Genomic DNA, 26709 nt, shown 5'->3' on the forward strand with positions numbered 1-26709 from the left:
TGGTAAGATGGTGATTTTAGCACCAAAAACGCTTTGTTGATACCATTTGCAGGGAAAAAACAGACACTTTCTTCTGCAGCACTTTTTTTCCCATTTTCCCCCCAAAAGCAAAATCTTGCTGTATTTTGGCTATTGTTTGGTCCCCTCCAGGGGAATCCACAAACCCAGGGTAGCTTTAGAATTCTCAGGATGTTGGAAAAAAAGGATGTCAATTTAACGTCAATATCTTAGATGGACAAAATGTTAAGGGGGCCTAAGCGCAAACTACCCCAAATAGCCAAAAAAGGGTGTGGCACGGGGGAGGGCCTGGCAGCAAAATGGCTGCTGTCCAAGTATGTGAACTAGAGCTACAGCAGAACTATTCCGCATGGTCTTAAATGACTTTTTGAATTAGGTCCCTAGTTTTTAATAAAATAACATAATGATAATTACCATTGTACTTGCTACATAATTCAGCTAATCTTGCGTCACAGTTTACACCTGGATTGTGCTAATCCTATGCTTTTTCTTTTGGTTCATTTTGTTTCTTGTCACCTCTTGTAATCGTTTGTCTAATATTCTTTTTTTCCCTTTTTATGGACCTCTCACTCTGACTCCATCTTTATATTTGCTTAGCTTTAATTTCCCTGTCAGCTATATTTCTACCTGGTCCGCAGCAAACAGCTGTTACTCTTGGGACTGTTTGCTTATAGGAACATTGTTAAGGTATTTAATTCATCAATGACTGATTGGCAGGCCGGAAAAAACATTGTGTGTGAATGAGTCATGCTAAATAAAGTTCTTCTAGTTAAATTATTTCCAAAGTAAGTACTTATGAATGATTTACCTGTGTTAACAGACTTTACAATGTCATGCAAATATAGTATCGCTCTCTATAGGACAACAAGGAGTATATAAATGAGTGTGCTTCATGTGTTAAGATCTAAGGCAGAATAGAAACCAAAGACATCTGCTGAAGATTCGTCTCCCCATCAATACAGGTAAGGACTCCTTATTAGTTTCTGGAGTTTAGTTAGGGATAAACGCTAATCAACATTACATGGTTTTATAAGATAACCTGCAAACATCAGTACATGTGTGGGGTTCTTAGAGCTGTATGAAGCAGACATCTCTAGTATAAAAGCTCAATTGGTGTCCCTCATGGAAAGAGAGTAACTCAGAATGAGAAGTGGCAGTGTGTATTCAGAAGAAGCCCAGTGCCCATGGACCTAGGGAACTGGTTCGGTGTGAGTATTGATTCTGGGGCTGCATTTACATTTAGGGTGGTAAAATGGCAAAATAAAATCTGGGATATATTATGAAAAAGGGCACACTATGCATGTCTGGGCCATATGCATCTACAATTGTCTACACCCAGTGCAGGTAGGAGCAGTGGCCAAAGTACATAACAAATGTGCTGCCCCCAGAGCAGGGGCAATTCCGCCTCTTTTGCGTCAAGCGCAGCATTGAAGGAGGCTTGAGGCTGCCATTCTGTCTTTTGATACAGAGGGAGTGGGAGCACGTTGAGGATGAGGCAGGGACCCTCTGCAAGTGAGTGCAACGCGTCACTGGACCCACCGCAAGGGTTACTGGGAAGATCCCTGGGAGCCCATAAGGTCCTGCTAAGAGGCATCCTCAATTAAATGCATTGACTGGGCACAGCTTCATTTGTGGCACACAATTAGTGAGACACCAGATGACTATTGCTCTTGTGCCTGCATCCGTAATACCACTCAAGGGCAGAGGCCTTCCCTCATTTTTAAGGGGGACGCGCCCCATGCCATAAAGCAGACACCTGCCTGGGATCCATGACACAGAAGGTGGTGTCTGCAATCCCTTCTGTAAAAACCAGCACGGATACCAACTATGCCCCTGGGCACCTTCTGTAATATGATTCCCCTGATTTCCCAGTTTTCCACACAATTACCACCAGCCTATCGCTGGGAGTAATGGAACATGTTTTATTGCCCGCAGGCGGGACACCTTTCTGGTGTGTGATCGCACCATGTAGGTGGGAGCCTTGTTTGGACTTTTTTGATCCATCTGGGGCTAGGATTTGGTCAGCTGATTGTGGGTAAATGTATTTTTGTAACCGGTATCCCAGGGTCAACACAATATAACTGTAAACCAGGGCAGCATCTAGATCCACTTGATACCCCTCAGCACTCCCTGACGGTAGAGTTCCAGAGATTTCTACTGCAGATTGTTTGCAGTGTGAATAATCTGCAGGAGGTAGTATTGTGGAAATGTGCATTTGCATGTGCACGCATTTTGCTCTTCACATGTAAAATCTATCTCTAACACCTCTGTAAATACAGGGGTGTGTTGGTCTTTGTCACACCCTATTCCCTCTCCAGGGCCTGCTGTGTAACATCATGGTTGCAAAGAAGTCGGAGCCAATTGCACATCGACTAATGTGCCTTCCTTCCATCACCTTGTTTTGTGTGCTGTAGACCCCCTATGTGCAATGGGTATAACCAAGAGTGATTTACGTATATCAGGTCTTTCTGTCTAGAGTGGAACAGTGGGCGAAAAACAATGGACTGGAATGTGGCTCAACCGGGCGTAAAGTGCTGAGATTAACTCGAGCCTTACGTTCATCACCTTGTACTTTGATTTGCAAACAGGGTTGCATTTTGCAAAGTCACTAATGGACTCGTTACATCATAAAATGTACATTTACAGAACCTCACAAAAGCGCCTGCTGTAGTAATAATAAAATGACGCGGATGGAGGTCTGCTAACATTTCTTTAAAGGAGCAGTGTCCTTTAGAAGGGTAGATGCTGCATTTAAAGTAGGAATGTTTAGGGCATTGGAAGACATCAGGGGGACCATGCAATAGTCCACTGAAACACTGTCTGCTCCCCCAAAGCCAGTCCAATGTTTCCCTGTGCATGGTTTTGCAGCCATCTTTGAGTAGTTTCAAAGCCCATTCAAATATGGGTCATGGTTACAGTTCATTTCCGGTATGTGGCTTACTGCAAGCACCAGTAAGGACCTGGTAGCAGTGTTTGCGGGTGCCATGGCATCACATAATCATTTTAAAACACACAAAAAACGAAAAAGTATATATATTTATACTTTTTTTTTTAACAAAGTGACCCATTTACTCACCAGTCCGTAGCACTTAACACGAATACTTTCTGTGTGCGTGTGGGGGGGGGGAGGGTGGGAGAGGTCGAAACCGTTCTTGTGCAGAATGCCTTCACTGAAACATGAGGAAACCAATAGCAGAGTGGTCTCAATCACTGACCCTTGCTATGTCCTATGGGGGGCGGAAGAAACATGTGATTAGCAGTCAGTGGCGGTGTGTCCATTGGGGTGTTGGGGCGTTGCCCCAATAATGCCACGGCTCGGCCCCATTGCCATTTATCGTTTTAATAAATTACAAAATAAATACAAATAACAAATTCTTCGTTCTACATCTGATGCTAATTCCAATCAGGACTCCTGATTGGAATTAGCGTCAGAAGTAGAACGAGGGACCCTGTAGGGGGTGGGGCTGCGGCAGCACTCAGGGTTTGAGTGACAGCCACTAGACAGCAATAGTGCGCACGTTCTATTTTGGGCTGGTCATTTTTACGACCAACCCGAACATGCGCACTAGCCTTCCCCTTAGGAGAGCGAGGGTTGCTTCATGCCGCAGCCCCCGGTCGCCTAATGGGCGGGGAGTATCCCTGCTCAAGCCAATCCTGGCGTTGCTGGAGTAGCATCTGGATTGGTTGAGAGGGGTTGCCAGCAACTCCAGTGATGAGGAAGACGTTGAAGGCGCCAACGCGGGACCCCTGCCCAGCAGCAGAGGCGGCACAAGTCAGGTAAGTTTTCTTTTTCTTTACTTTATTTTTTAAACCCCCTGCGCGACCCCCCACGCGAGTATTGCGAGCCGCGTTTGCCCAGCCTACAGCCCAAAGGGGAGATGTCCGATAAGCAGGTGAGTCATGTGTAGGCACGTCGGATGTGAGTTCCTTGTTTCTGCCATGTTTCCATTGTCTGTAATCTCGCTCTGGCCAGATCACTTCATTTCACACGTGCATCGAGTGCTCTAATTGTAATCAGTGCAAAATGTGAGGTAGACTAAAGTTCTGGCTATTTCCACGTGCTCGATGGCTGTTTACGTTTAACAGAGAAGTGCATTATTTTCCTTGTGAAAGCGCTGACATCCACCATAGACTGCACCTTCCATGGACTGCTGCACTGTTCACAGCTTGACTGCTCCTCCATTGCGCTGCAGTGCACACTTTTCCACTGCACAGTGAGTGACTCGTGGCATGTTACCTACTCTACTGTAAAGCGGACCACTTAATTAAGTGGCCAGGGGGATGCAGGGCTACCATTTGCACAATGCCCCATTCCCCACTGCTGCATTTGGACGATGGAGCACTGGACCCTACATCCACAGCAGCTGATGGTCCAGGGCAAGGAGGGTGGTTGGAGGGGTGTGGGGTCATTTTGGTAGAGTCATCACCAGTGTTCTTGGGTCTAGTGATATCACCGTAGTGCTGTTGAGAGCTGACCACATCTGTGCCAGTGGTATCCACAGTGGTGATTTAGGGTTGCCATCTCGAATTATGTCAGTGCTGGTGTTTGTGGGTGACATTGGTGGTCCCTGCACTGATGGTGTCCACGGTGGTACAAGGGCTGGTGTTATCAGTGGGTGGCTGTCCCTGGTGATATGAGTGCTGCTTGTGCCCCGTGGGAGTTTGGGGGATTCACAGGTTATGTCAGGGCTAGTGCTGTCCACAGTTGTTCTATAGGTGGGTCTGATGGTGGTCTCTGCTCTAATGTTGTCCACAGTGTGCAAGGGCTGGTGGTATCAGCAGACAGAGGCTGGTTGTTCCCAGTGATCTAAGTGCTACTTGTGCCGAGTGTGGCCTTGAGAGGTGTGGAATTCCCAGGTAATGTCAGGGCTGGTGGTGTCCACAGCAGTTCTTTCGGTTGTAGTCCACAGTGGTCTGTGCATTGATTGTGTTTAAGGTGGTGCCTCTACAGGACATCCCCTGTGATCCTAATTCCAGTGCTACTGTTGCCCATAGTGGTGCAATGTGTCTGTGCACATTATGACATTGACTGGTGAGTGATGTAGAACTTTAGTATATGAAAGCAATGACTAGCATTGATGCTGGCTGTTGCTTACTAAAAATAAAGTAGTATATGCCAAAATTATTTGAGGGTATATCCGAGAAAAAAGTGATGTCATTCTTTGGATATTCTGAATGAGCAGTTACCTACATCATTATCATATGGAATCTCTTTATTGCTGTCATAACAACACTTTCACAACATCCTTATTAACGTTCTTGTTTTCTCAAATTTGCTTGAAAATGCTCCATTTGCCCACTCTTTTTTCAAAATGGTCTGGGGGAGAACCCCCAGAACCTCCTTATGACAGTAGAGCTCGCCAACTAAGCTCGCTCACCACACGTCACTCATGACAACCCTTTACGCACACCACTTTCAAATCTCACCAGCCGCCACTGTTGGCAGTACAACTGAACAATGGATGAAGAGGGCTGCCTGAAGAAACCCTTTTGATAAGTATTTGAAGGTTTACATATTTCTATTAAAATGAAAAGGTTTTGGATCACACCAGATACAATGTTTTCTCTTACACCCAACACTGTTACCACTACATAACTTTTGACGACATCATGAAGGAAAATGTCACGTGGTAGAAGGGGGAGGGGAGGTTGTTTGAGTTTAAATTTGGGTGGTAAGACAAGGAGAGTTGAAGCTTTTGGGCGCAGGAATGATGAGGACGAATATGTAACAGCAGGTGAGCGAGAACGAATAATAAGATAGGTTGTTTGGTAACGGGAGAGGGGTAACTTTGGAAAATTCCGTTAAGGGATGTTAAATGGTAGCGGCAGTTTCAGTCGATAACCTTTCAAGTATTTGCCCGGCGGTAATCGCCTCTCATACCACTCGATAATTTACCAATAAAAGAGGCAGGCGCCGGAGACTGGAAGGCAGGAAACAAAGTTTTATTCCGTCGGAGCAGAACACATCAGATCAGACAGCAAGGTATCGTCACGAGGTGCTCTAACTGCATCTCTGAGACCTGGTCTCTTATACACTGGTTTATTGCTTTATTACACATAGTACATTCTTGAGATTCCCTTGATGTATGGGGGAATATCCCCTGAAGCCCCGGTTCAGATCCGATCCCACACATAGATACAGTAGAAGTTCCCACCCCACCCACAGTAGGAGATGGCTATTGCGCAGCAGGGTATTCCGCCAATTCCTGGGGGGTGTGTGTGACCGGTCGGGTCTCAGGGGGTAGGGGCTTTGATCTACTGTAATCCCTTTGATGTGGGGTGTTTCCCTTACAGTAGGGGCAATAAACTGCATCCGCAGGGCTAGGTGATGGCCTGGGACCAGTTCAGATAATGGGGCGCAGAGGAAGGGGGTTATCAAAGGAGAGGCATGACCATGTATGGGATGTCGGTCGGAAGTGGTTCCGTAGCAGGGTCGCGCAGAAAGAGAGGGTTTATGGCCTGTATGAGAGAGCGGGGGTGGCCAGCACGCGGGGGATGCTCGCAGCGCCAAGGGGAACGCGCTGGCGATCGACAATGAGCGGGGAGAGAGTGGGGTGCCTAAAATGGCGGCCGTGCATTCGCGGTGCGTGGCGCTGGGGAGAGGCAAGATGGCGCAGATAATGTTCAGCTTGCAAGCTAAATTTCCACAGTCCTCCCTTTTAACATATCTCGCCAGCTTGTCTGGCCAATATTCCCCTTTGTTAGCCTTTCAGTTACAGTATCGTCAATGTTCGTCATACATTTCTTAAAGATACAGAGTCTTTAGGGCAGGCAGGAGTAATCTGACACTTTTGTACATTGTCTCATACAGTTTGATAAAGTAGGCGAGGAGGAAGTGCATCCAAAATTACATTAGCTGTGCCGCAGGTCAGGCCCAGGCGAGTGTGTTCGAGTATGAATAGGATACTGTCCCAGTGTATAGTCGGAAATGATTGATGCAGCATCATGAAAACTCAATAGGAAGATAGTTAATAAAAAGGTGGTTGGGAGAGGGTTTTCAACTTAACATAGGTTCTTCTTGTCAGTGTCCTATTATAAAGAGCCATCACTGGTAAGCTCTTGTTGTTGTTCTTCTTTCGTTGGCACTGTTGAGCACCGGCGGTGAAGCTAAGGTCCAGCTCAAATCTGATTTCTCACGTGGCAGGGTGTGACCACTCACTGTTCTCTGATCACAGTCCTGTTCCTTAACACAGTTCACCACAGGTACTTTGAGACAGGGTACCTGCCTTTTGTTCTTCGGTAGTAGGACAAAGTCATAATCCAAATGAAAGAGGAAGAGAGAAGGGGGGTGGCGTGGGATCGGATCAAAAATGCGGACCAAGGAGGGCAGAATCTTTCAGCACTGGGCCCATCAATCGGGCCCGACGGGTTGAGACTTCAGGCACGCTGGTCAGTGAGCAGGGGCCTCGATGTAGCCCCTCGCGCTTATCATTTTGATAATGGTGTCTCGTCTCACGCCCTTTTTGCTTCGTTGTTTCCCCCTTGGTCGATGTCATAGATGCTTTATGGTCCGCAGCCAGGCTGTGCGTCACGTCCGACCCCTCTCTTCCGATGGCTGCAGGTTATCTTTGAATGGGTTATAAGAAACGAAAGTCTTAGAGATTTTGGCAGGGAAGACATTTACATACTTCATCCTCTCTCCCAACCACCGAGTAGTTGCGGAAATGCTCTTATCTGTTACTGTATGATTGGTGTCTATTAACTCTGATGTTAATGTGCGTGTTACTAATCTATTAATTATTGCTGCGGTGCAGGGTTCTGTGGGTGTCCCTGTCCATCGTCTGTCCTCTTAGGTGTTGATTTCTGCGCCCTATAATCGTTGCAGGAAGCCTAACATCTGTCAACCTTCTGGTTTATTAAAAATTCGAACCGGCTTCTCCGGTGGAGGCTCATTCACCTCAACATAAGGTTTGGTAATACACATCTTCCTCCGAGGACTACTAAGTTTATGAAAAAGTAAGTGCGAGGTGCTACTGTCATGCGTTCACGAGTATCCCTTTCGGGGAGGAACATAAGCTAAGCATTATTTTTGCTGGGGACAGTAGGTAACCTTATATCAGTTTAGGTGATGGATTATTAGAAAATAGGGCCATCAGCCGTTTCGTTCGAAATATTCTGAGACGGCTACTATAGGGCTGGGGTTATCTTTGGGAGAACAGGGTGCTTTAGACATTCTATTTCGGGCTAATTGGTCAGGGGTAATTCTGGGTGGTGGAGATGGTGTCCTTTAAAAACAAAAACCACTGACATATAGTCCCTGTGTTGAGGGTCAGATTGGGGGACATCAGTCGTCTTACCTGTCCTTTCTTTCTCAGCCGATTAGGCTCAACATTTGCAAAAAGGAGAGGTAGTAACATGGTAAAGTATGGTCGCTTTGTTTCTGTCAATTTGTCCGGACACCACCGTGTTCAGGCCAATTATACACTTACCGAAGAGGTATGTGTTGTTAATTTATTCAAGAAGAAAGAGGGCAAGAAAGAGCCTTTTGTGAGGGAGGGGAGAGAGAGAGAGAGAGAGAGAGAGAGAGAGAGAGAGAGAGAGAGAGAGAGAGAGAGAGAGAGAGAGAGAGAGAGAGAGAGAGACGTGTGCATCAAGTAGGCTATTTGGCATACATACGACACAAAACGAGAGAGAGAGAGATGGGTAAGATAATAGGCCACTTGGTGCACACACAACATGGAGTAGCATGGGTTTGTTCCATGTAAGAAAACACAAGCGGGGAAAAGACATAAATTCGGTGATCACGTATACACAAATGCCGGATAGGGTGTGACAGTACATGCATCAAGACGGAGACTCAGGGCTGCGTTGAGCATGGGGATCTCTCCTTTCCTGCCCTCTATTCCTATGCATGCTGCGTATCTTTAGTATTTTGTAGTTTATCTTAGGGGGTGTCTGACCCTTTATTCTCCTCCCTTTGATCGGTGGACGAGCACTTCAATCATACAGTGACGCTCTCTTCAAGTGACCCAAACATGAAATGCATACACATTCATGCCGTATAATCGTAGTACACACGCACAATCATATCATACAGTTTTTCATGTTCCCAATGGTGGTCTGTAATTTTTCGCACTATCTCACAACGTTTGTCTATGTTTTCCCTGATATTGAACTCGGTGCGGTCCATGTCCACTCCACTCTTCAGTCGGGACTTCGTTGTGACCTATAGAGGGGAAAAAGAGGGGAGGGGAGGTGCAGTATTCAAAATACCCTGGTGCGTGCAGACACGAAAAAGGTTCTACCTACCATGTACCAGGCTAGCCGCAGGAGTGGGTAATACCACGGACCTATTATTCTTTAGTTCGGTGCAAAGATGCTCTAGTTCATTCATCTCCTAAATTCGGGTTCCCTGGTCGTACATGTATTTCTCAATTGGTCGTGTATTGTGGTGCAAGATACCATACCTTGCGTGCGGCATATACCTTAAGTTATAGCTGATTATTGATTTGACAACTCTTGGAAAAAGGGCAGGCGTGATGGGTACAAATTCCGTTAAACAAAAATATTTTAGGCAAATTGAGTCTGTATTATCTGTATGCTTTCGCTTAGGAGTGACAATCTTTTATTCAAAAGAGAAACCTTCAACAACCCAGATGATTAGTCATGACACTGATTCCGTAATTCCTTTTTAAGAAGCCCTTTATTTAAAACAATGTCAGTGTAGAAATACGGGCCTACAGACGCTATAGGCCGGCCACGGTGTGAGAGGCGTCGAGCAACATGAGCAACACTATATTAACATACAAATCGGTTCCCCCCCTTCCCCCCCACCATCATGTGTGAAACCATCGCGTACATATATATATCTCTTTTTAACACAAATGTCACGTGACTGGAACGCCACAAGGAGTTGTAGGCCACTCCTACATCGGCGCCATCTTGGGGCGGGGTCGGGCCAGCGCACAGTCTAAGTCTTTCCATGAATTAGCTGTTGAACCAGAATTCCTTTCGGTAGTTCGAGAACTTTCGTTAGCGTCAACTTTGCGTCAGCATGGCGTCACCGCAACCTTGTAGCAATGCCATGGTTCGTTCTTAGGGCGGGGCAGCAGGCGGGTTCTCCCGCCGACGTTTTACTTTCTCACTGCACCAAGCGGAGGCAAGGTGGCTGCCGCCCGGGGGCAAAAGAGCAATGGCGGTGGTTTTGTCCTTACCGGAAGTCCGCAGGAGTCGAATGTCAAATGACTCCAACCGATTCTGCAAGGCTGAGGGGAGCGTTCTGTCAAGGGTGGGGCCCATGCCCAAGCAAACAAGCTTTCGAGTCCAGAATTGTCTCACGGTGGGCCAGGCCTGGAACCGGAGGGGTCAACCGCCAGAGTCCAAGGGCAGCGGTAGCAGCAGCTCTTCGGTACGGCTATCGGAGAGGGGCCAACAGCAGCTACAGCGGCAGTTCAGATGGTATTGCCACCGGAGTGGTTCCAGTAGCAGCGACAACAGCAGTTCGGATGGTATCACCACCGGAGTGGGCCCCTGCTTACTCGGCTGCGGGGGCCCACTCCCCGCGTCGGGTGCTAGCGGCAGTCCTGGTGAACCCTGTCCTTGGGTGGTTGCCTGGCGGCCGCGTGCAGGGGTGCCGGCTCAGCCGAACGGCGAATGAAGTGGCAGGGCGCAACTCAGCTGGCTGGCGTGTGAAAGATGTGGTTGGGGTGCCCTCATCTGCTGGTGAGCCTCCACCTGGGGAGGTGGGGGAGGCCCGTCCGCGTCGCCTCCCCCCGCCAGGGCAGCAGCCCTTATTGAAGAAAGAAAAGAAGGGGGGAGATCCGCACAGCGTGCCAGGGTGCAATTCAGCAGACCGATGAAAAAGATGGCTGGGGTGCCTGGCGAGCCTCCACCTGGGGAGGTGGGGGAGGCCCGTCCGCGTCGCCTCCCCCCGCCAGGGCACCAGCCCTTATTAACGAAAGAAGAAGAGAAGACGGAAAGGTCCGTACAGCGTGGCGGGCTCCGCCTTGGTGTTGCCAGAACTTCGGCGCTTCGTATAGCCTCCGGCCTATTCGCACAATCGCCCGCCACTGATGTCAAGGGATTTTTGCATGGCTTTTATAGCCCAAAGTCAACTAAAAGGGACCGCCCAAAACAGGCCAATGTTGCAACTTCGAGGAAGGAGAGGCGAGGACGGTGTCACGTGGACGTAAATGCTTTGGGATGCAGGTCACAGCAGTCTGTCATGTAAATAGTTGTTCAAAACATGTTTTAACCTGTTCATCTTGTCGGAATGTTGTTTTACTTATAAGTTACTATTTTGTTGGAGCATTGTACGTATCAGCGATCTAGTTAGCGTATTCGAAAAATGGCGTTGTTCGATTGCACGTGATCCTAATCAAGTGTGGTGACGTTGATGGTGGGTATCAACAAACTTCAGGTTGTGTCTATTGGGGTCCCTATTTTTGTTCAGTTCCAAAAGGACCGGGCACTGGGATTTCCAGTGTCCGAACCCTCTACAGAACGCACATTGATTCCCATCTAAGTCTCTCCGTCCGTTGTAGGGTGTAGGTGTATGGTCTCTAGGGGGTAGCTTTCTAGGGGCGGTTGGTTGGTAATTCTCTTTCGGGGGTTCTCTTCCTATAGTCACCCCTTGCAACTGTGCTATCATCACCCTCTCCTTTAATTCCTTTTTCTTCTTCTCTGACGCCCTATCGTTCTCATTCTTCTGGTTTTCGTAGTATTGGGCCATCTGGAGAATTGCTGCAGGTTTGGAGGCTGCCCAACTACTCTCGCTGGTCTGTAGCTTCTGGGAAACTTCTTGTGACAGACCCTTTACATAATTCTGGACAAAGAGGTGGTGTCCGGTTGTGGTGGTCATGTCTTGGCCACTGTAATCGTAAAACACAGTCTCGAATCGGGAGAAGTATTCAGACACATCCTCCTGGGGTTTCTGGCGGCAAGCCGTCACTATCGACCAGTCTACCTTTCTTTCTGGGATTAGAGTTTTCAGTTTTTGTACAATCTTGTCTGGGAGCTCTAAGATGGCTTTCGGGGGTTTCTGTCCTGGTTCTCGCTGTTTATCTATGGTATCGAGTTGTACCCAGGTATATCCGAACGGCTCAGCGTGGTCAACTTTCCGGATTTGTTTCCACACATCAGCCGGCAGGCATAGCCCAAAGAACAAGTCGATATCTGCTAACGTCATTATCGTTGAGCCTAAGGCTGTACCCAATTCTGTGTAGAAGGCAGTCGGGTTCTTTCTCAAGTCGGGTAGAGTCTTTCTAAAAGTCAAAATATCTTGCCGGTCCCACGGCTGATAGACCCAGTTATATACAACCCTTCCCTTCGCATCTTGGTGGTTGATGTCGTCGTGTGTTCCCTGACCCCGTGGGGGGACCCAGTAGGGGGCAGCTTCTTTAATGGGCATCATGGCATCAGCCCTTCCTCCCTGGGGTTTAGTTGCTATGGGGGTTTCTGTTTTGGTGGTCTGTCCATGTTCTTTAAGGTGTCGGTAGACCTCGAGTGTACGAGTGAAGAGGTTCGTTACATCGCCCTCTCTTTCTTCCCCAATGTCTACCTTCCTATATAGGGCCGCTAAGCCCTCGGGACCTTTATCGTGGTATCTGTCCTCATATGCATTCAGGGCGTGATAACAGAGCCGTACGACGAAGTGTCGTCTGCGGCTGTCGGCATACGAGTTATACACGTCTGTTATATACTCCTCACTTTCTTTTCGCTCCACCAGCGTTCCTACTATCTTATCAATTCCTGCTCGTTCATCCTTAGTTAATCGATTCATTCTGGTGGAATCGTTCTTTCTCATCTCATGGTCATCTAGCGTTATAGCCGACGTTGGGTTCGGCACAAGAGGCTCAGCCGGCGCGGAGGCCGTGAGGGCCGAGGCCCCTGTACTGTTTTCGTTCGTGTTCGGGGGTTGTGGGTGTTGCACTACTGACTGGGAGGGTGCATACGGAGGGGGCATGTAAATGATCGGGGGACCTAACAGTAATTCGTCATTCGTTCGCTGCTTGGAGGACAACTCAGGGTAGAGCAAAGAAGGGGTCCTAACAGCGTACTGGCCTGAGGTTTCGGGCTCCTGTCTTAGTTTAGTTTCCCTTCTCTCCTTTATGTCTTCTTCTAACTTTCTAGCGGCAAGGTGAGCTGCCTTTCGTAATTCCTTTTCTGCTTTTACTTCTTCCCTCTTTTTCCGTTGCGTTGCTTCTTTGCGCCACATGCCGATACTGTCAAGCATAGTAGGCGTCGTCTTATTGCTACGCAGAGCTATTTCTAGCGCTTCTATCTTATGGTCGTCGAAGGATCCCATCAGCGGCCACTGACTCTCGGGGTCCTTCTTGGTATATTTATGCCACAGTTTGCTATAAGCTACGGCGACTAGTCCATATTTAGTGAACATGTCCTTATTAGGGGTGCCTTCCAGTGGAGCCGGATGGTTCACCTCTAATAAGCGGTCCGGGCAGAACCAACTACCAATCAGTGGGGAGAAGATAGGCATGACGGGTTTCAACGGGGACAAAAGTCAGCACTACCTATCTTTTCACTGCTTGCAAAGACTAGACAGAATATCTCTATTATTCGTTATTTGTAAGCAGAGAATACCTCCAAAGAACCAATATCGAACAACTAGTGTTCGGACAATCAATCAATCAATCAATGGGGAGATAAAGATAGGCACGACGGGTTTCAACGGGGACAAAAGTCTGCGTTACCTACCCTTCACTATTTGCAAAGACTAGACAGAATATTCCTATTCTACGTTATTTGCAAACAGAGAATATCTCAAAAAGCACTATTCTTCAAAACAATCAATGTTCGGACAATCAATCAATGGGGAGATAAAGATAGGCACGACGGGTTTCAACGGGGACAAAAGTCTGCGTTACCTACCCTTCACTATCTGCAAAGGGAGAGAGAGAGAGTATTTCTACTCCTCCCCGTTTGTAGACAGCGAATATCTCAAAGAGAACAATCAATGAGCAATACTAGTATTCAAACAATCAATTAATTATTTCGCACTTTTGTCGTGTTTCACGACCTTACCCGGACCGCGTGGACAGTTTCTCGTCTTCCGCCTCCAGCGCCCGATCATCCTCTACTCTCCGTATTTGCCGCGGCACTCCTGATGGTTCCCAGTCAGGACCGTAGATCACTCGAGAGAGGTCTGCTCGGAACCAGTGAAGTTCGGATGATCGGCTGCCAGACGAGGGTCTATTGGGCAGGAGCTCTCCCGATCGTTGCAGTCGTTCACTCTGTCGTCGGGACCTCTCCCACTAGATCCACGTGTCGCTGATGGGCCCCACGTTTGGGACGCCAATTGTTAAATGGTAGCGGCAGTTTCAGTCGATAACCTTTCAAGTATTTGCCCGGCGGTAATCGCCTCTCATACCACTCGATAATTTACCAATAAAAGAGGCAGGCGCCGGAGACTGGAAGGCAGGAAACAAAGTTTTATTCCGTCGGAGCAGAACACATCAGATCAGACAGCAAGGTATCGTCACGAGGTGCTCTAACTGCATCTCTGATACCTGGTCTCTTATACACTGGTTTATTGCTTTATTACACATAGTACATTCTTGAGATTCCCTTGATGTATGGGGGAATATCCCCTGAAGCCCCGGTTCAGATCCGATCCCACACATAGATACAGTAGAAGTTCCCACCCCACCCACAGTAGGAGATGGCTATTGCGCAGCAGGGTATTCCGCCAATTCCTGGGGGGTGTGTGTGACCGGTCGGGTCTCAGGGGGTAGGGGCTTTGATCTACTGTAATCCCTTTGATGTGGGGTGTTTCCCTTACAGTAGGGGCAATAAACTGCATCCGCAGGGCTAGGTGATGGCCTGGGACCAGTTCAGATAATGGGGCGCAGAGGAAGGGGGTTATCAAAGGAGAGGCATGACCATGTATGGGATGTCGGTCGGAAGTGGTTCCGTAGCAGGGTCGCGCAGAAAGAGAGGGTTTATGGCCTGTATGAGAGAGCGGGGGTGTCCAGCGCGCGGGGGATGCTCGCAGCGCCAAGGGGAACGCGCTGGCGATCGACAATGAGCGGGGAGAGAGTGGGGTGCCTAAAATGGCGGCCGTGCATTCGCGGTGCGTGGCGCTGGGGAGAGGCAAGATGGCGCAGATAATGTTCAGCTTGCAAGGTAATTTCCACAGTGAGAGGAAACACAGACAGCAAGGTATTTTTCGCGTAGGGTAGTAACTGATTACCTGATTAGGAAGGTTGACTGTTAGAAGAAACAGAGCAAGAAAGGGGTTGAAGAGAAGTGAACGAAGGTTGCCAAGGAAGGGGTAGTACGAGACAAGCGAAATACAGACCGGAAGGGTCCTGCACCGAAAAACTGGAAAAATTGGAAGTACGTGACGGGGGTTGATTATGATAATGAAGTCATCGGAGGGGTAACATTGATTTAGCGGCTAGGAGAAACACTCTCATGGGAATAACGAAGGAATGCTGATTGATGTTAAGAGTCAGTTGGTTCAGATTAGAGTTGATAACATTACGGAGGTTTTAAGGAGTCTTATTTAGACGAATGTAATTCGTACAATTAGCATAGCATAATGAACTTATAAGCATACATGTTGTAGATTTTTAATATATGTCCTATTGTTATTTTCAGTTTCCCCTGACGAAGGGCCCCAAGAGGCCCGAAATGCATTGGGTTTAATAAACTGCTTTTGATGAACTTCGCTTTTGTACGTGTTTTTGGAGAAGAGGTTCGGATGGCCCACCTAAACATGAGAAACCTAGAAAATTTGCATTTCCTTGCATGTGGATTTGTAACGGTTTACAGCGTAAAAGAGAAGAAAACATGGAATTAAACGAAGCACAATTGATAAAGATAAGAGAAACATTTGCAAACGCAATATTGGCAGTGCCACTGGTTGGGGCTAAAAGATAGCCCCAAGTCGATGTTGTTTACCATAGAAACTCTCTAACTTGACTTAAAGCCAGGAGTGCAGGATATCAACTAAGGCAATTACATTAGCATAATCTTGCCATTTCATTTAATACGACCTTGTGCGTAATTTTTAATAATTTTTTCGAATTGCATGGTGTTTTTAATTTCACCCCTTGCTCCAGATTCTGTTTTTAACACACTCACTGTATTAGCTTTGTGGGCGCCGTTTCTCTCCCCGTTCCACCAGAGCTTGTGCTGATTGAGTGGAGGGAGGTTAAAACGCGACCCAGTATTTTTTTTAAATTCTTACTTCCTGTTGGACACTTTGCGGGGGCCATTTTGACTAAGAGATGGTCTAGTCTCCTGGCCTTACCGGCTGCCAATCAGCAATATAAACTGCAGATGGTGCCGACGCGCAGCGGACGCGGGCAGCGGGTGCGCCGAAGGCGCGCCACAGGCAAACCCATCTGCGCCCGTCCGCGCCTGGACCAGGCCAAGGGCCAGAAATGCTACATCTCCTTTGCCAGGTCTGTTCCTTACAAGGGAGTTTTTACTATCTCTCAATACAGCACCAACTATTTGCCACAACTTTTTAGATGCTGCTAAATGGGAGGGACCTATTAGTTGTAAAAATTGTAAAAAGGTGCTTAAGCCCACACAGGCCCCTGAAGTAAAAAAGAAGGCCATGCTGAGCAGTCTGCGCGGTGGCCTCATAAATGCTAGGTCAATGGGTAAACAAGCGCTTCATATTTATGATTTAATAATTAATGAAAACCTTGATTGTTTTTTTGTGACCGAAAAATGTCTAAAGGCCTGGTGCAACCCAGACATTGCGAATGCCCTCCCCACCGGATATCTCATTCAGAGATTAGACAGACTAAAGCAATGTGGGGGAGGCCTTACAATTATCTACCGTAGCACCCTTAGGTGCTCTATAGCTCAATTACCTGATTTAAAAGGAGCTGAGGGCATCAGTTTCTGTCTCCAGATACATGATCCCTTTTCATTTGTGGGAGTACTTCCTTACCGTCCACCGGGACCCTACCGGAACCCTATAAAGACTTTCTAGTTAATATTGGAGAGGTAGTCAGTACATTAGCTCTTACATTTTTCAATCTTTCAGTGTTAGGAGACGTCAATTTTCACCTGGACTCACAAAATGACTCAGGGGCAACATGTTTTAAGGAGATAATGGATATACTTGGCCTAGAACAACGCTCCTTAGATGCCACACATAGTGCAGGCCATACGTTGGACTGTATCTGCTCCAACTTGGAAACCCTTAAGGTGAAGCCCCCAGTTGGGCAAACGTGGACAGATCACAAATTAATCCCTTTTGAGATTTTGTCAAAGAATGGGCTTCCCTCTAGAGAAAATAATATTAAAATCCCTCAACAGGTCAAATCTAGATGTAGGGAATTAATAGCTCACCCAGATTTTCTCTCAGAAGCACTGACGTGTAGACCTAACGTGCTAGGAGACCCTATTGCCAATACGCAGCTTTTTGGCCAGTGGATACACCCCCTGAAAGATTGACTGGTACCCTCGGTTCCACATCACAGCCGACAAACAAGAAGCCCTCTGCCCCATGGTATTCGCAAGCCCTGAAAGAATTGCAAAGCCATGTTAGGTCATTAGAACGCAGATGGCGCCGAAATTATGAGGAGACAGAGCTAAACAATTTTAAAGTAGCCCTTAGAAAATATCATGCCCTGATTAAAACTATCAAAAAAGCCTACTATACCGAGGCAATTAATGCCACCAATGAAAACCATAAAGTAATTTTAAAAATAGTCAATCAATTTACAAACCCTGAAAGTTTACAAGAGATTCCCCCTCTCAGAGTCTTTGTAAAGATATTGCAGAATTCTTTGAAGTGAAAGTTTGTATACTACAAAAAGATTTTCCCCCGCCTATTCTTTCCTTCATTAATAATGATTTGTCTGCAGACCTGGACAGAGTCTGTATGCAAAATTGTAAACCAATTTCCATGGAAGAATCGCGCCAGGTGATTTTGTCTGTTAAATCTGGCTCCTCTTTTGATCCCTGTCCCCCAATATTATTACATGCTCTTATTGATATTGTGAACCCCAATATAAATAATATAATAAGTTCCTTTCTTTCTACGGCCAAAATTCCGGCAGATTGGAAACTTGTAGCTGTACAGCCTCTTCAAAAGAAACACATTGAGGATCCTGCTACCCTGTCCAATTTGCGCCCCATCTCTCTCCTACCAAGTCTCTGTAAGATAGCAGAAAAATTTGTAAATAAGCAACTCACAACATATCTGGAGAAAGCAAATTTGCTTCACTCCAATCAATCCGGCTTTAAAGCCCAAGACTCCACAGACTCAGCACTATTGTATATGGCTGAAACTCTCAAAGCAGCTATGGATCAGGGAAAAAGAGCAGTACTGGTATTGTTCCTTATATGGCTCCACTGATCAAGCTGATATCGTCCTTTAATATAGATACCATCTCACATGCGGATGACACGCAGCTAATCTTGGTGTTGAAGAATAACACCACACAGGCAGAAGAAAATCCCCGCAAATCCCTTACTGCAACTTTCAGTTGGATGAATGCAAACCACCTAAAGTGTACGTCCGAAAAAAATGAAATTTTACCCCTATGCCAAGAACACATTTTTTCACCCAAATGCTGGTGGCCAGCAAACACCATCCCACTTTCAATAACAGTAAATGTGGTCAGGAATTTGGGAATAAAATGTGATACCACTCTGTCATTTAATCAACAATCTTTGGCAGTTGCTGGAACATGTTTCCATATTATAAAAAGTCTAAAGAAAATGTTTGATCTGATTCCCTTTTCAGCAAGGTAAACAGTGGCCATAGCCCTTATTACATCCAGGCTAGATTACTGTAATAGCCTCTATGTAGGAACTAATAAGTCAGTCCTACATAGGCTACAAATGGTCCAGCATGCTGCAGCATGACTAGTACTGAAGTGGCCCAGGAAGGCATTTGCTCCGGCAGCACTAGATATACTCCACTGGCTGACAATCCATAAACGTGTCCTTTTCAAGGTCCTCCTCATTACTTTTAGGGCCTTCCACTCTTTGGGCCCTCAATATCTTCACACACGTTTTAAGCTTTACATTCTTTCCCGAAGTTTAAGATCAGCAAAGGTCTATTTGCTAAAAATACCAGCTTTCAGATTGGCATAGAAGGGAGGAAAATCACTCACAGTGTTAGGCTCAAAGTCATGGAACAATCTTTCCCCACAGCTTCGCCAGATTACATCTGAGTCCCAGTTCAGGAAGGTCCTAAAACACTGGATTTTCAGTGCATCTGATACTCTTTGTAAAACTCTGATCTGAGGTCCCTTTCCTACTATTAGCAGTCAACCAGGTTTTGGGTTTTCTCGTCCCTGGGTTCCGTTTAGCGCCATGATGCTCTTTGGAGTGACAGTTTGCGCTCAACAAATGGATTATTACATTACATTACAATGAAGTCACATTAAAACATTCATGGTAAAAAAGATCTTGACATAGTATTGCAAACTCTGGTGATCTCCCTTATTGACTGTCAACATCTCCTTTTTCTGGCCTTCCAAAAGTATTCTTTACTCCCTGAAGTTGGCATGCACTGTGCAGCATGCCTCATTTTAAACAAAGACTAGCATTGGAAAAGCCTATGGTCTGGCATTGGAGGAAAATGGAAATCCTTTTTGGCTTTGTCAATGTTTTTTTTTTATTTGTCATAGTTTTCGTAAAAAATGATCGCTGTGGGAGCTGCTGGTCACTCACAAATAATTTTGAAAAATTGTCTAAAAGCAAACATATTTTTGTTTCTCCAAAAGTATACATTGCCATAGGAGTCCTGGCACTGAAGGGAACTACTTTTAGGGTGGATGTGCCTCAAGTGAAAGAGCAGAATGCTTGTCACTCACAATGACGTAAGCCAGTGGCAATAATTTTAGTAAAATCAAAAGGTCTTTGCTAAACCAGAAGTCTGTCTGATTTAAAGGGCATACATCAGTGGGAAGTACACCCTACATAAGCCTTCTATAAAACACCCTTTAAGGACTACTTGATGACAAAGCATTGAGATACGTAGTTAACATAGAAGCACCTTTCTTTACAAACTTATGGTGGACTCCTACCCCTCTACCAATGACGATTTACAGGTGAAATTCTGCCATAGTTCATTTACAATAAATGTAAATAGTTTTTTGTTCATATATCTCTGTGATACCTTGCAATAAGCTGCTCCTCAAACTCTGCAAAGTGTTCTGACTCCTGTGAGGCTTAAAAGTTGAAAACCGATCTAGGAGAAAGTAAGTTTCAGTCAACTGTGATCGTCATAATATATGGTGGGCTAATCAAATGAGTCTCCTGTCTTCCCATTCCACCCTTTCTTTTGTTTCACTAGCCTCGCCCATGATCACAGTGGACCTCTGTTTCCTATCCAATTTCAATCAAATCTAAATTGTTAAAACATTTGTTTTTCTATTCGCAGAATGAAAGCTGCACTTACAGCTGGGTTTGTCTGCACACTGCTGCTTGTCGTGGATTCAGTACATGGAGGTAATGTAAATAGCCATTATCAGACATTATTGTGTTTCTTTGCAATGTACAAAGCTGCATTTTCATTATCTTCGCATTATATTCCCGTTATCTCGAGCCTATTGTTTAAGCCCTTGAACACTGGCATCTCTTGGAATTTACCTCCACAGTGCTCTCCTGAGGAGCACCTGGTTCCTCTCCTAGACAGTGGAAGACCAGATGTATGTTGCTCTTCTGAAGGTGTTATATTATGGAATATTTAGGATAGGAATATAAAAAAAACACTAATATCCTGGACAGCATATTGAGGGAAAACATAAGGTAAGTGGTTATAGAGGAAGTGTAGAGTTACTAACTCCACACCTATGGACCTTGAAGATATATCACCAAGGTACATGTTAGACCTGTCAGCCTTAGGGTGGTCTTCCCCAAAATGTTTTCCTTGCTTACCTCCTCTTTTTGCTGATTCTTTTTTTGGCCTTAGGATTCTGAGCACTTTACCACTGCTGACCAGTGATGATGTGCATGGTCTTCTCTCTTAAACATGTTAACACTGGTTTATACACAATTGGTATATTTCATTTATTTGTAAGTCCCTTGTAAAGTGGTATACCATATACCCAGGGCCTACAATTTATATGCTACTAGTGGGCCTTCAGCACTGATTGTGCCACCCATACAAGTAGCCCTTTAAACCTGTCTCAGGCCTGCCACTGCAGAGCCTGTGTATGCAGTTTTACTGCCAATTCGGCTTGGCATTTAAAACCCTGTGCCAAGCCTTAACCTCCTCTTAGGCATATGTCACCCCCAAGGTAGGCCCTTGGAAGCCCATAGGGCAGCGTGTTGTGTAAGGAAAAGGTAGGTCATGTACCTTTTAACAACCAAATTAGTTTTTTACTAATGTGAGGCCCACTCCTCTTACAGGTTAACATTAGGAATTCCATTATGCAATTTTAAGCTGTAATTCCTGATTATAGAAGGAGTAGCCATGTCATGTTTTGTATCTTTGGAATGGTAATAACGAATCCACTTTGCTGATAAAATTGGATTTGACATTACAATGTTTGAAATGCCACTTTAAGAAGGTGGACATTTCTCTGCTCTTACAGCTCTGTGTGCTTGCGGCCTGTCTTCAATATAAGTCTGGGGTCGGCGACAGTTACACTTTGTGCATTCCCTCTAGACAGCCACAAACACAGGAAGATTAGGTGTGTCTGAGTACTCAACTTCATTCTGATGTCTCTTGCTTGACAGGAAGGGAGGGAGGGCCTGATACGTACACCTGAATAGACAGTGCCATGTCCCCACACAAAGGGCTGATTACCCCCTTCTTATAGTCTGTAGCCAGGGCTGGGAAGAAAGGACCTCTGTGTACTTCAAAGAACCTTCTTTGAAGGCACCCCCACTTCAATGGCAGTACTGGGTCTCTAACACCCACCCAAGTCAGACACTTTTAGACCTACAACTGGACTCTATCAGAAGAACTTCTGTGCTGCATCAAGGACTGACACTGGACTGCCGACCTGGAAGGCCTGCTTTTCTGTTGTGCTGCCCTGCTTCCTGCTGCTGACCCTGCTGGGGAAGAGCTGACTCAATGAAATCAAAGTTTCTACCCCTGCTCTTGTGCCTGGTTCACTGGAAGTAGACCCAGATACTTGCTTCAAAGGCACCAATGCATCTGCTGTCTGCGTGAGCAGAAATCAATGCATCGTCCCTGTGGCAGGAGCAGAACCTGGTGCATCGCACTGGAACCGCCACAAGGCCTGCAGAAACTGTCACACGGAGCAGCGCATCGCCGCCGCAGCAGTCTACAGCGATCAACGCATCTTTTGACTGCGTGGAGAAACCTGGTGCATCACACTAGTAACTAACACATCTCAGCCTCTGCACTTTGTCAACGTAACTGATGCACCGCCACCACTATGGAATCGACATCGACGCATAGCTCGACTGCACCCCATATCTCGCTGTTGCGACTAGAATAAGGTACTTTGTTCATCGGGGCCTGCGTGCATTATGTAGCCGGCCTGTGTTCTATTGTGGTCGGGCCAGGCTATTGACTTTGCCCCAGTGCAGTATGCCCTAACCCCATTAGTGTTTATGCTTCTAAGCGCTAGAACTCTTTTTTATTCTTTAAAACTTCATAACTCGACTTCACTTATTGGATTTTTGTTGTTTTGGGCTTGATTTATATATAAATGATTGTCTATTTTTTCTAAACTAGTGTGGAGTCTTTTGTGCTGTTTTCATTGTATTACTCTGTGTGTGTGTTGCACAAATGCTATACACATTGCCTCTTTAGATAAGCCTGACTTTGGTGCCAAGCTACGAGAAGGTGAGCACAGGTTATCTATTAGTATTTTTCTAATTTACCCTTACCAGAGTTGTGGTCCCTATTTGGGCAGGGTGCATACCGCTGCCACCTAGAGACCCCTTTTAGAACAGTATATATTGAATCATGGTTGGGAGATGATATGGCTCCAGTCCTGCATGAAGGCGTTCCTCTAGGCTATCAAACGATCACCCAAAATCGTATAGGTAAAAAAGGAGGTGGTCTAGCTGTTGTGTTCAGGCAAACATTACATATCACTAAAGTTGACGACATCTCCATAAAGAATTGTGAGGCTCTTCTAATAAGGTGCAATCCTACACCGTCTTCCTCCTGTAACTTCTTGCTCCTTTACCACCCTCCACCTATCAAAGCAACATTCCCAGACGCACCGCTAGACACAGTTTCAAACCTGATAACAATACACTCCAACCTATGCATTCTTGGTGACCTCAACATTTGGTTTGACAAACCAAATATGAACCATCCAAAAACAATAATCACTGGCCTAAACGCACTGAACCTACATCAGATTGTCCACAAACCCACGCACATCACTGGACATATCCTAGATGTCATTTCTGCTAATACTGAATTAGTTACCTTTCAAACTATAACTCCAGTCACATGGTCAGACCACCCCTTGCTTGCTTTCCAATATAAAACAACACTAAGCGTCTCACCTAAAACTACCTTACATCCATCCACCTATTGGCTGTGGAACAAACTCAATTTGGAACACTTAGAAACACAACTAAAATCCAGTACAAATCTGGAAACAATAAATTCTGTTAAAAATCTATATGAGTGGCTACAGAAAGCTGTTGACATCCTGATACCTCTCAAACCCACACAACAGAACAAAAGTAAAAAGCGTCTTGGAGAAACATAGAAATAAAAGGCTTAAAACAACAAATTAGAAAGCTGCAACGTAACTGGCTCAAAACAAACGCAAACAAGACAAACTTCACCTATGGAAAATTAGCAGATTATAAAAGTCAGCTATCAAAAAAGTTAAGAAAAGGTACTATTCAGACATAATTCAAAATGCTAAACATGCAAATAAAGAATTCTATAAAATACTAAATGAATTTCGCAAACCAAATTGCCTAGAAGGAAATCATCCTGTTACTCAAGATTTCACAGACAAACTGGCCAATCATTACATGGACAAAACTGGCACTTTGGACTCGTACTTAAATCAGAAACCAAGCACCAGCACTAACACTTGTACAAAACAACAATCCAAGAATACTCTAACCAAGCCTCTCCGTTCCTTCCAACACATCTCACACGATGAATTTATAGACCTAGTCAAAGCAAGCAGGCCTGCCGGCAGCCCTTCTGACCCCTGTCCACCACAAACTTTCAAGACAATTCTTTTCACAACCTCTGCTACCACTCCAGTACGAAGAATCATCAGCTATTTCTTAACTACCAGAATATTTCCAGAAGAGCTCAAAAAGTCACATACGCCCTTTACTGAAGAAAACAAACGTGGACACGCTGAACCCTGACAACTACAGACCCATTTCAAATGGACCTTTACTGGGCAAACTGATAGAAAGAGCAGCATTCGCCCAGATGTCACAATTCATTGAAGAGAATGACATACTTTCAGAATTCCAAACAGGATTCCATTAGGGAAGAGGTACTTAATCTGCCCTCCTTGCCATCTGGGATGACCTGAAGAATACAGTAGACCGCAGCGAGGTTGCTGCGCTACTCCTCTTGGACCTCTCGGCTGTCTTTGACATGGTTGACCATGACACTCTGAAACAAAGACTCTATGAAGCCGGCATAGAGGGAAGTGCTCTAGATTGGATCGCGTCCTACCTTCGAAACAGAACTAATGTCATCCATACCCCACCTTTCTCGTCCAAACCGTACTCCACAAAAGAAGGGGTCCCTCAAGGTTCTATTATCTCACCCATGCTTTTCAACATCTACATGAAGACATGACCGGTACTGATCAATCAATTTCACTTCACGTGCTATAACTATGCAGATTATACCCAAATACTCCTTCAACTGGAATGCCCTAAAGACATTGGAAAACCCCCAATTTTCAGTTGTCTCAGAGCCGAGGATCAGTGGATGACTTGGAGCCATCTCAAATTGAATGCTTCCAAAACAGAAATACTCATGTGTGGTGATTGGAAACATTATAACCCGCTTGCCGCCTGGCCTGATGAACTGGGATCACCGCCTAAAGCATCGAAGGAAGTAAGAAACCTGGGAATGACCATGGACTCCAAGCTGTCGATGAACGCCCAAGAGGACAAACTAGCAAGATCAAGCTTTGTCACTATAAAAATGCTGCGGTTAATTTTCCCTTATTTGGGATTTCCACACAAGGTCCAAGCTACCATCTCCCTTGTTCTGTCCAAACTCGATTACGCCAATAGCCTCTACAACGGATCACCTTTAACAACCATGAAAAGACTACAACGGATTCAGAACTCGGCTGCAGACTACTCTTGCATGTCAGACCGCAAAATCACATCTCACCTGCCTTGAAAGCCCTGCATTGGTTACCGGTTGCAATACATGGATTTGGACCGCTCTTCATCAGGAATACAATCACCAAACACATTCAACAAAGGAACCTCAGCTCTAAAGGGGCATCTCGCCTCAAAATCTCAAGATAGAGGAAAAAAACCATGGGTGGCACATCCTTCTCTGCTCAAGCAGCCAAACTATGGAACTCTTTACCCCCCAACAAAAGATCCACCAACAAGTATCTTATCTTCAGAAAACTACTCAAGAATTGGCTCTTCCCCACTTAAGGTCCATATGCAAACAGAGATTTACAGCATATCCTTCTGTATATAAGCATTTATTTTCACTATACAAATGTACCTAACTTTGTGTATTACTTTGTATAAACATGTAGAATAATTATGTTATTAAAAAAAAGAAATCATCTTTTGTCTAAATGTACTTGCTTCCATTGTGCATCTATGTACCTTCCATGTACTTGGATCTGTGTGTCTGTTACTTTTCTCCTGAAAAACATATCCAATGCACTACCCTATTTCTCAGCCTGTACCTCTATCAATATCTTTAATCTACATATACTTACCTCCTTTATGCATCTATATACTTTCAATGTACGTATGGATCTATATATTTATCACTTTCTTCTAATTTAGCATTTCCAATGCACTACCCTATTTCTCAGCCTATACCTCTCTCAATTTATCTTCTAGCCCAACTTTCTGAATCATCTCAAACTTCTTTCTACTACTCTTTCCAATGCACTACCCTATCTTTCAACCTATACATCTATCAATATATCCTCTACATCCACTCTCCCATTTATACCAAACCCCATACCACTACTAAGATTCTCAAAATAACGTATTCTAGACTCTTACCTACTCTAACCCCTCCTTGCATCATCTGACACCTCTTTTACTATACCGATCCCCCAAAACAAACCTTTCTAAACTCTTCCGTCTGACTCTTCCCCTCCAAAACCCCTTTTAACTCATCCAAAAGCCTCCTCCTACTGCTATGACCCCAAAGAAAAAAACCAAAAGCAAATCCTTCACTCTTTCATCCCTTCACAATCCTTTTCAATCAAAATAACAGACTAACATGTTTAATTCTCAAATTCCATATTCCACTATACTAATTCACCACTAATCCTTTATGGGTTCCAGAGAAGCATGCTACTCGCCAATAAAGCGTTTCAACACCCCATCAGGGTACAAGCGCTATATAAATGAAAACCTTTTCCCTTTTCTACCCCTCCCCAACCCTTCTCAATCCAAATAACTGACTAACATATCCACCACTCAAATTAATTTCATGTTTCACCATACTAATTCAACAGTGATCCTATGGGTTCCAGAGTAGCGTGCTAATCGCCAAACAAACGCTTCAAAACCCCATCAGGGGTAGCAAGCGCTATATAAATATAAACCTCTTTCCCTCTTCTATCCCACCACCTACCCTTCTCTATCCAAATAACTGAATAACCTATCCAC

The 26709-nt window shown here is 45.4% G+C and overlaps 1 protein-coding gene across 1 annotated transcript in view; it reads left to right on the top strand.

Moving 5' to 3' along the window:
* The first annotated feature begins 809 nt into the window (after positions 1 to 809).
* The window catches only part of LOC146822082 (uncharacterized), a 237178-nt gene continuing 211278 nt past the window's right edge, over positions 810 to 26709 (top strand). Inside the window, exons 1-2 of the mRNA XM_085613179.1 lie at positions 810 to 980; positions 20339 to 20406. Of these exons, the coding sequence (XP_085469305.1) occupies positions 20340 to 20406 (67 nt within the window). The 5' untranslated portion in view covers positions 810 to 980; position 20339. The remainder of the gene's footprint in view (positions 981 to 20338; positions 20407 to 26709) is intronic.

This window comes from Triturus cristatus, chromosome 6, assembly GCF_964204655.1.
Source record: "Triturus cristatus chromosome 6, aTriCri1.1, whole genome shotgun sequence".
In the NCBI taxonomy this organism is placed as follows: Eukaryota; Metazoa; Chordata; class Amphibia; order Caudata; family Salamandridae; genus Triturus; species Triturus cristatus.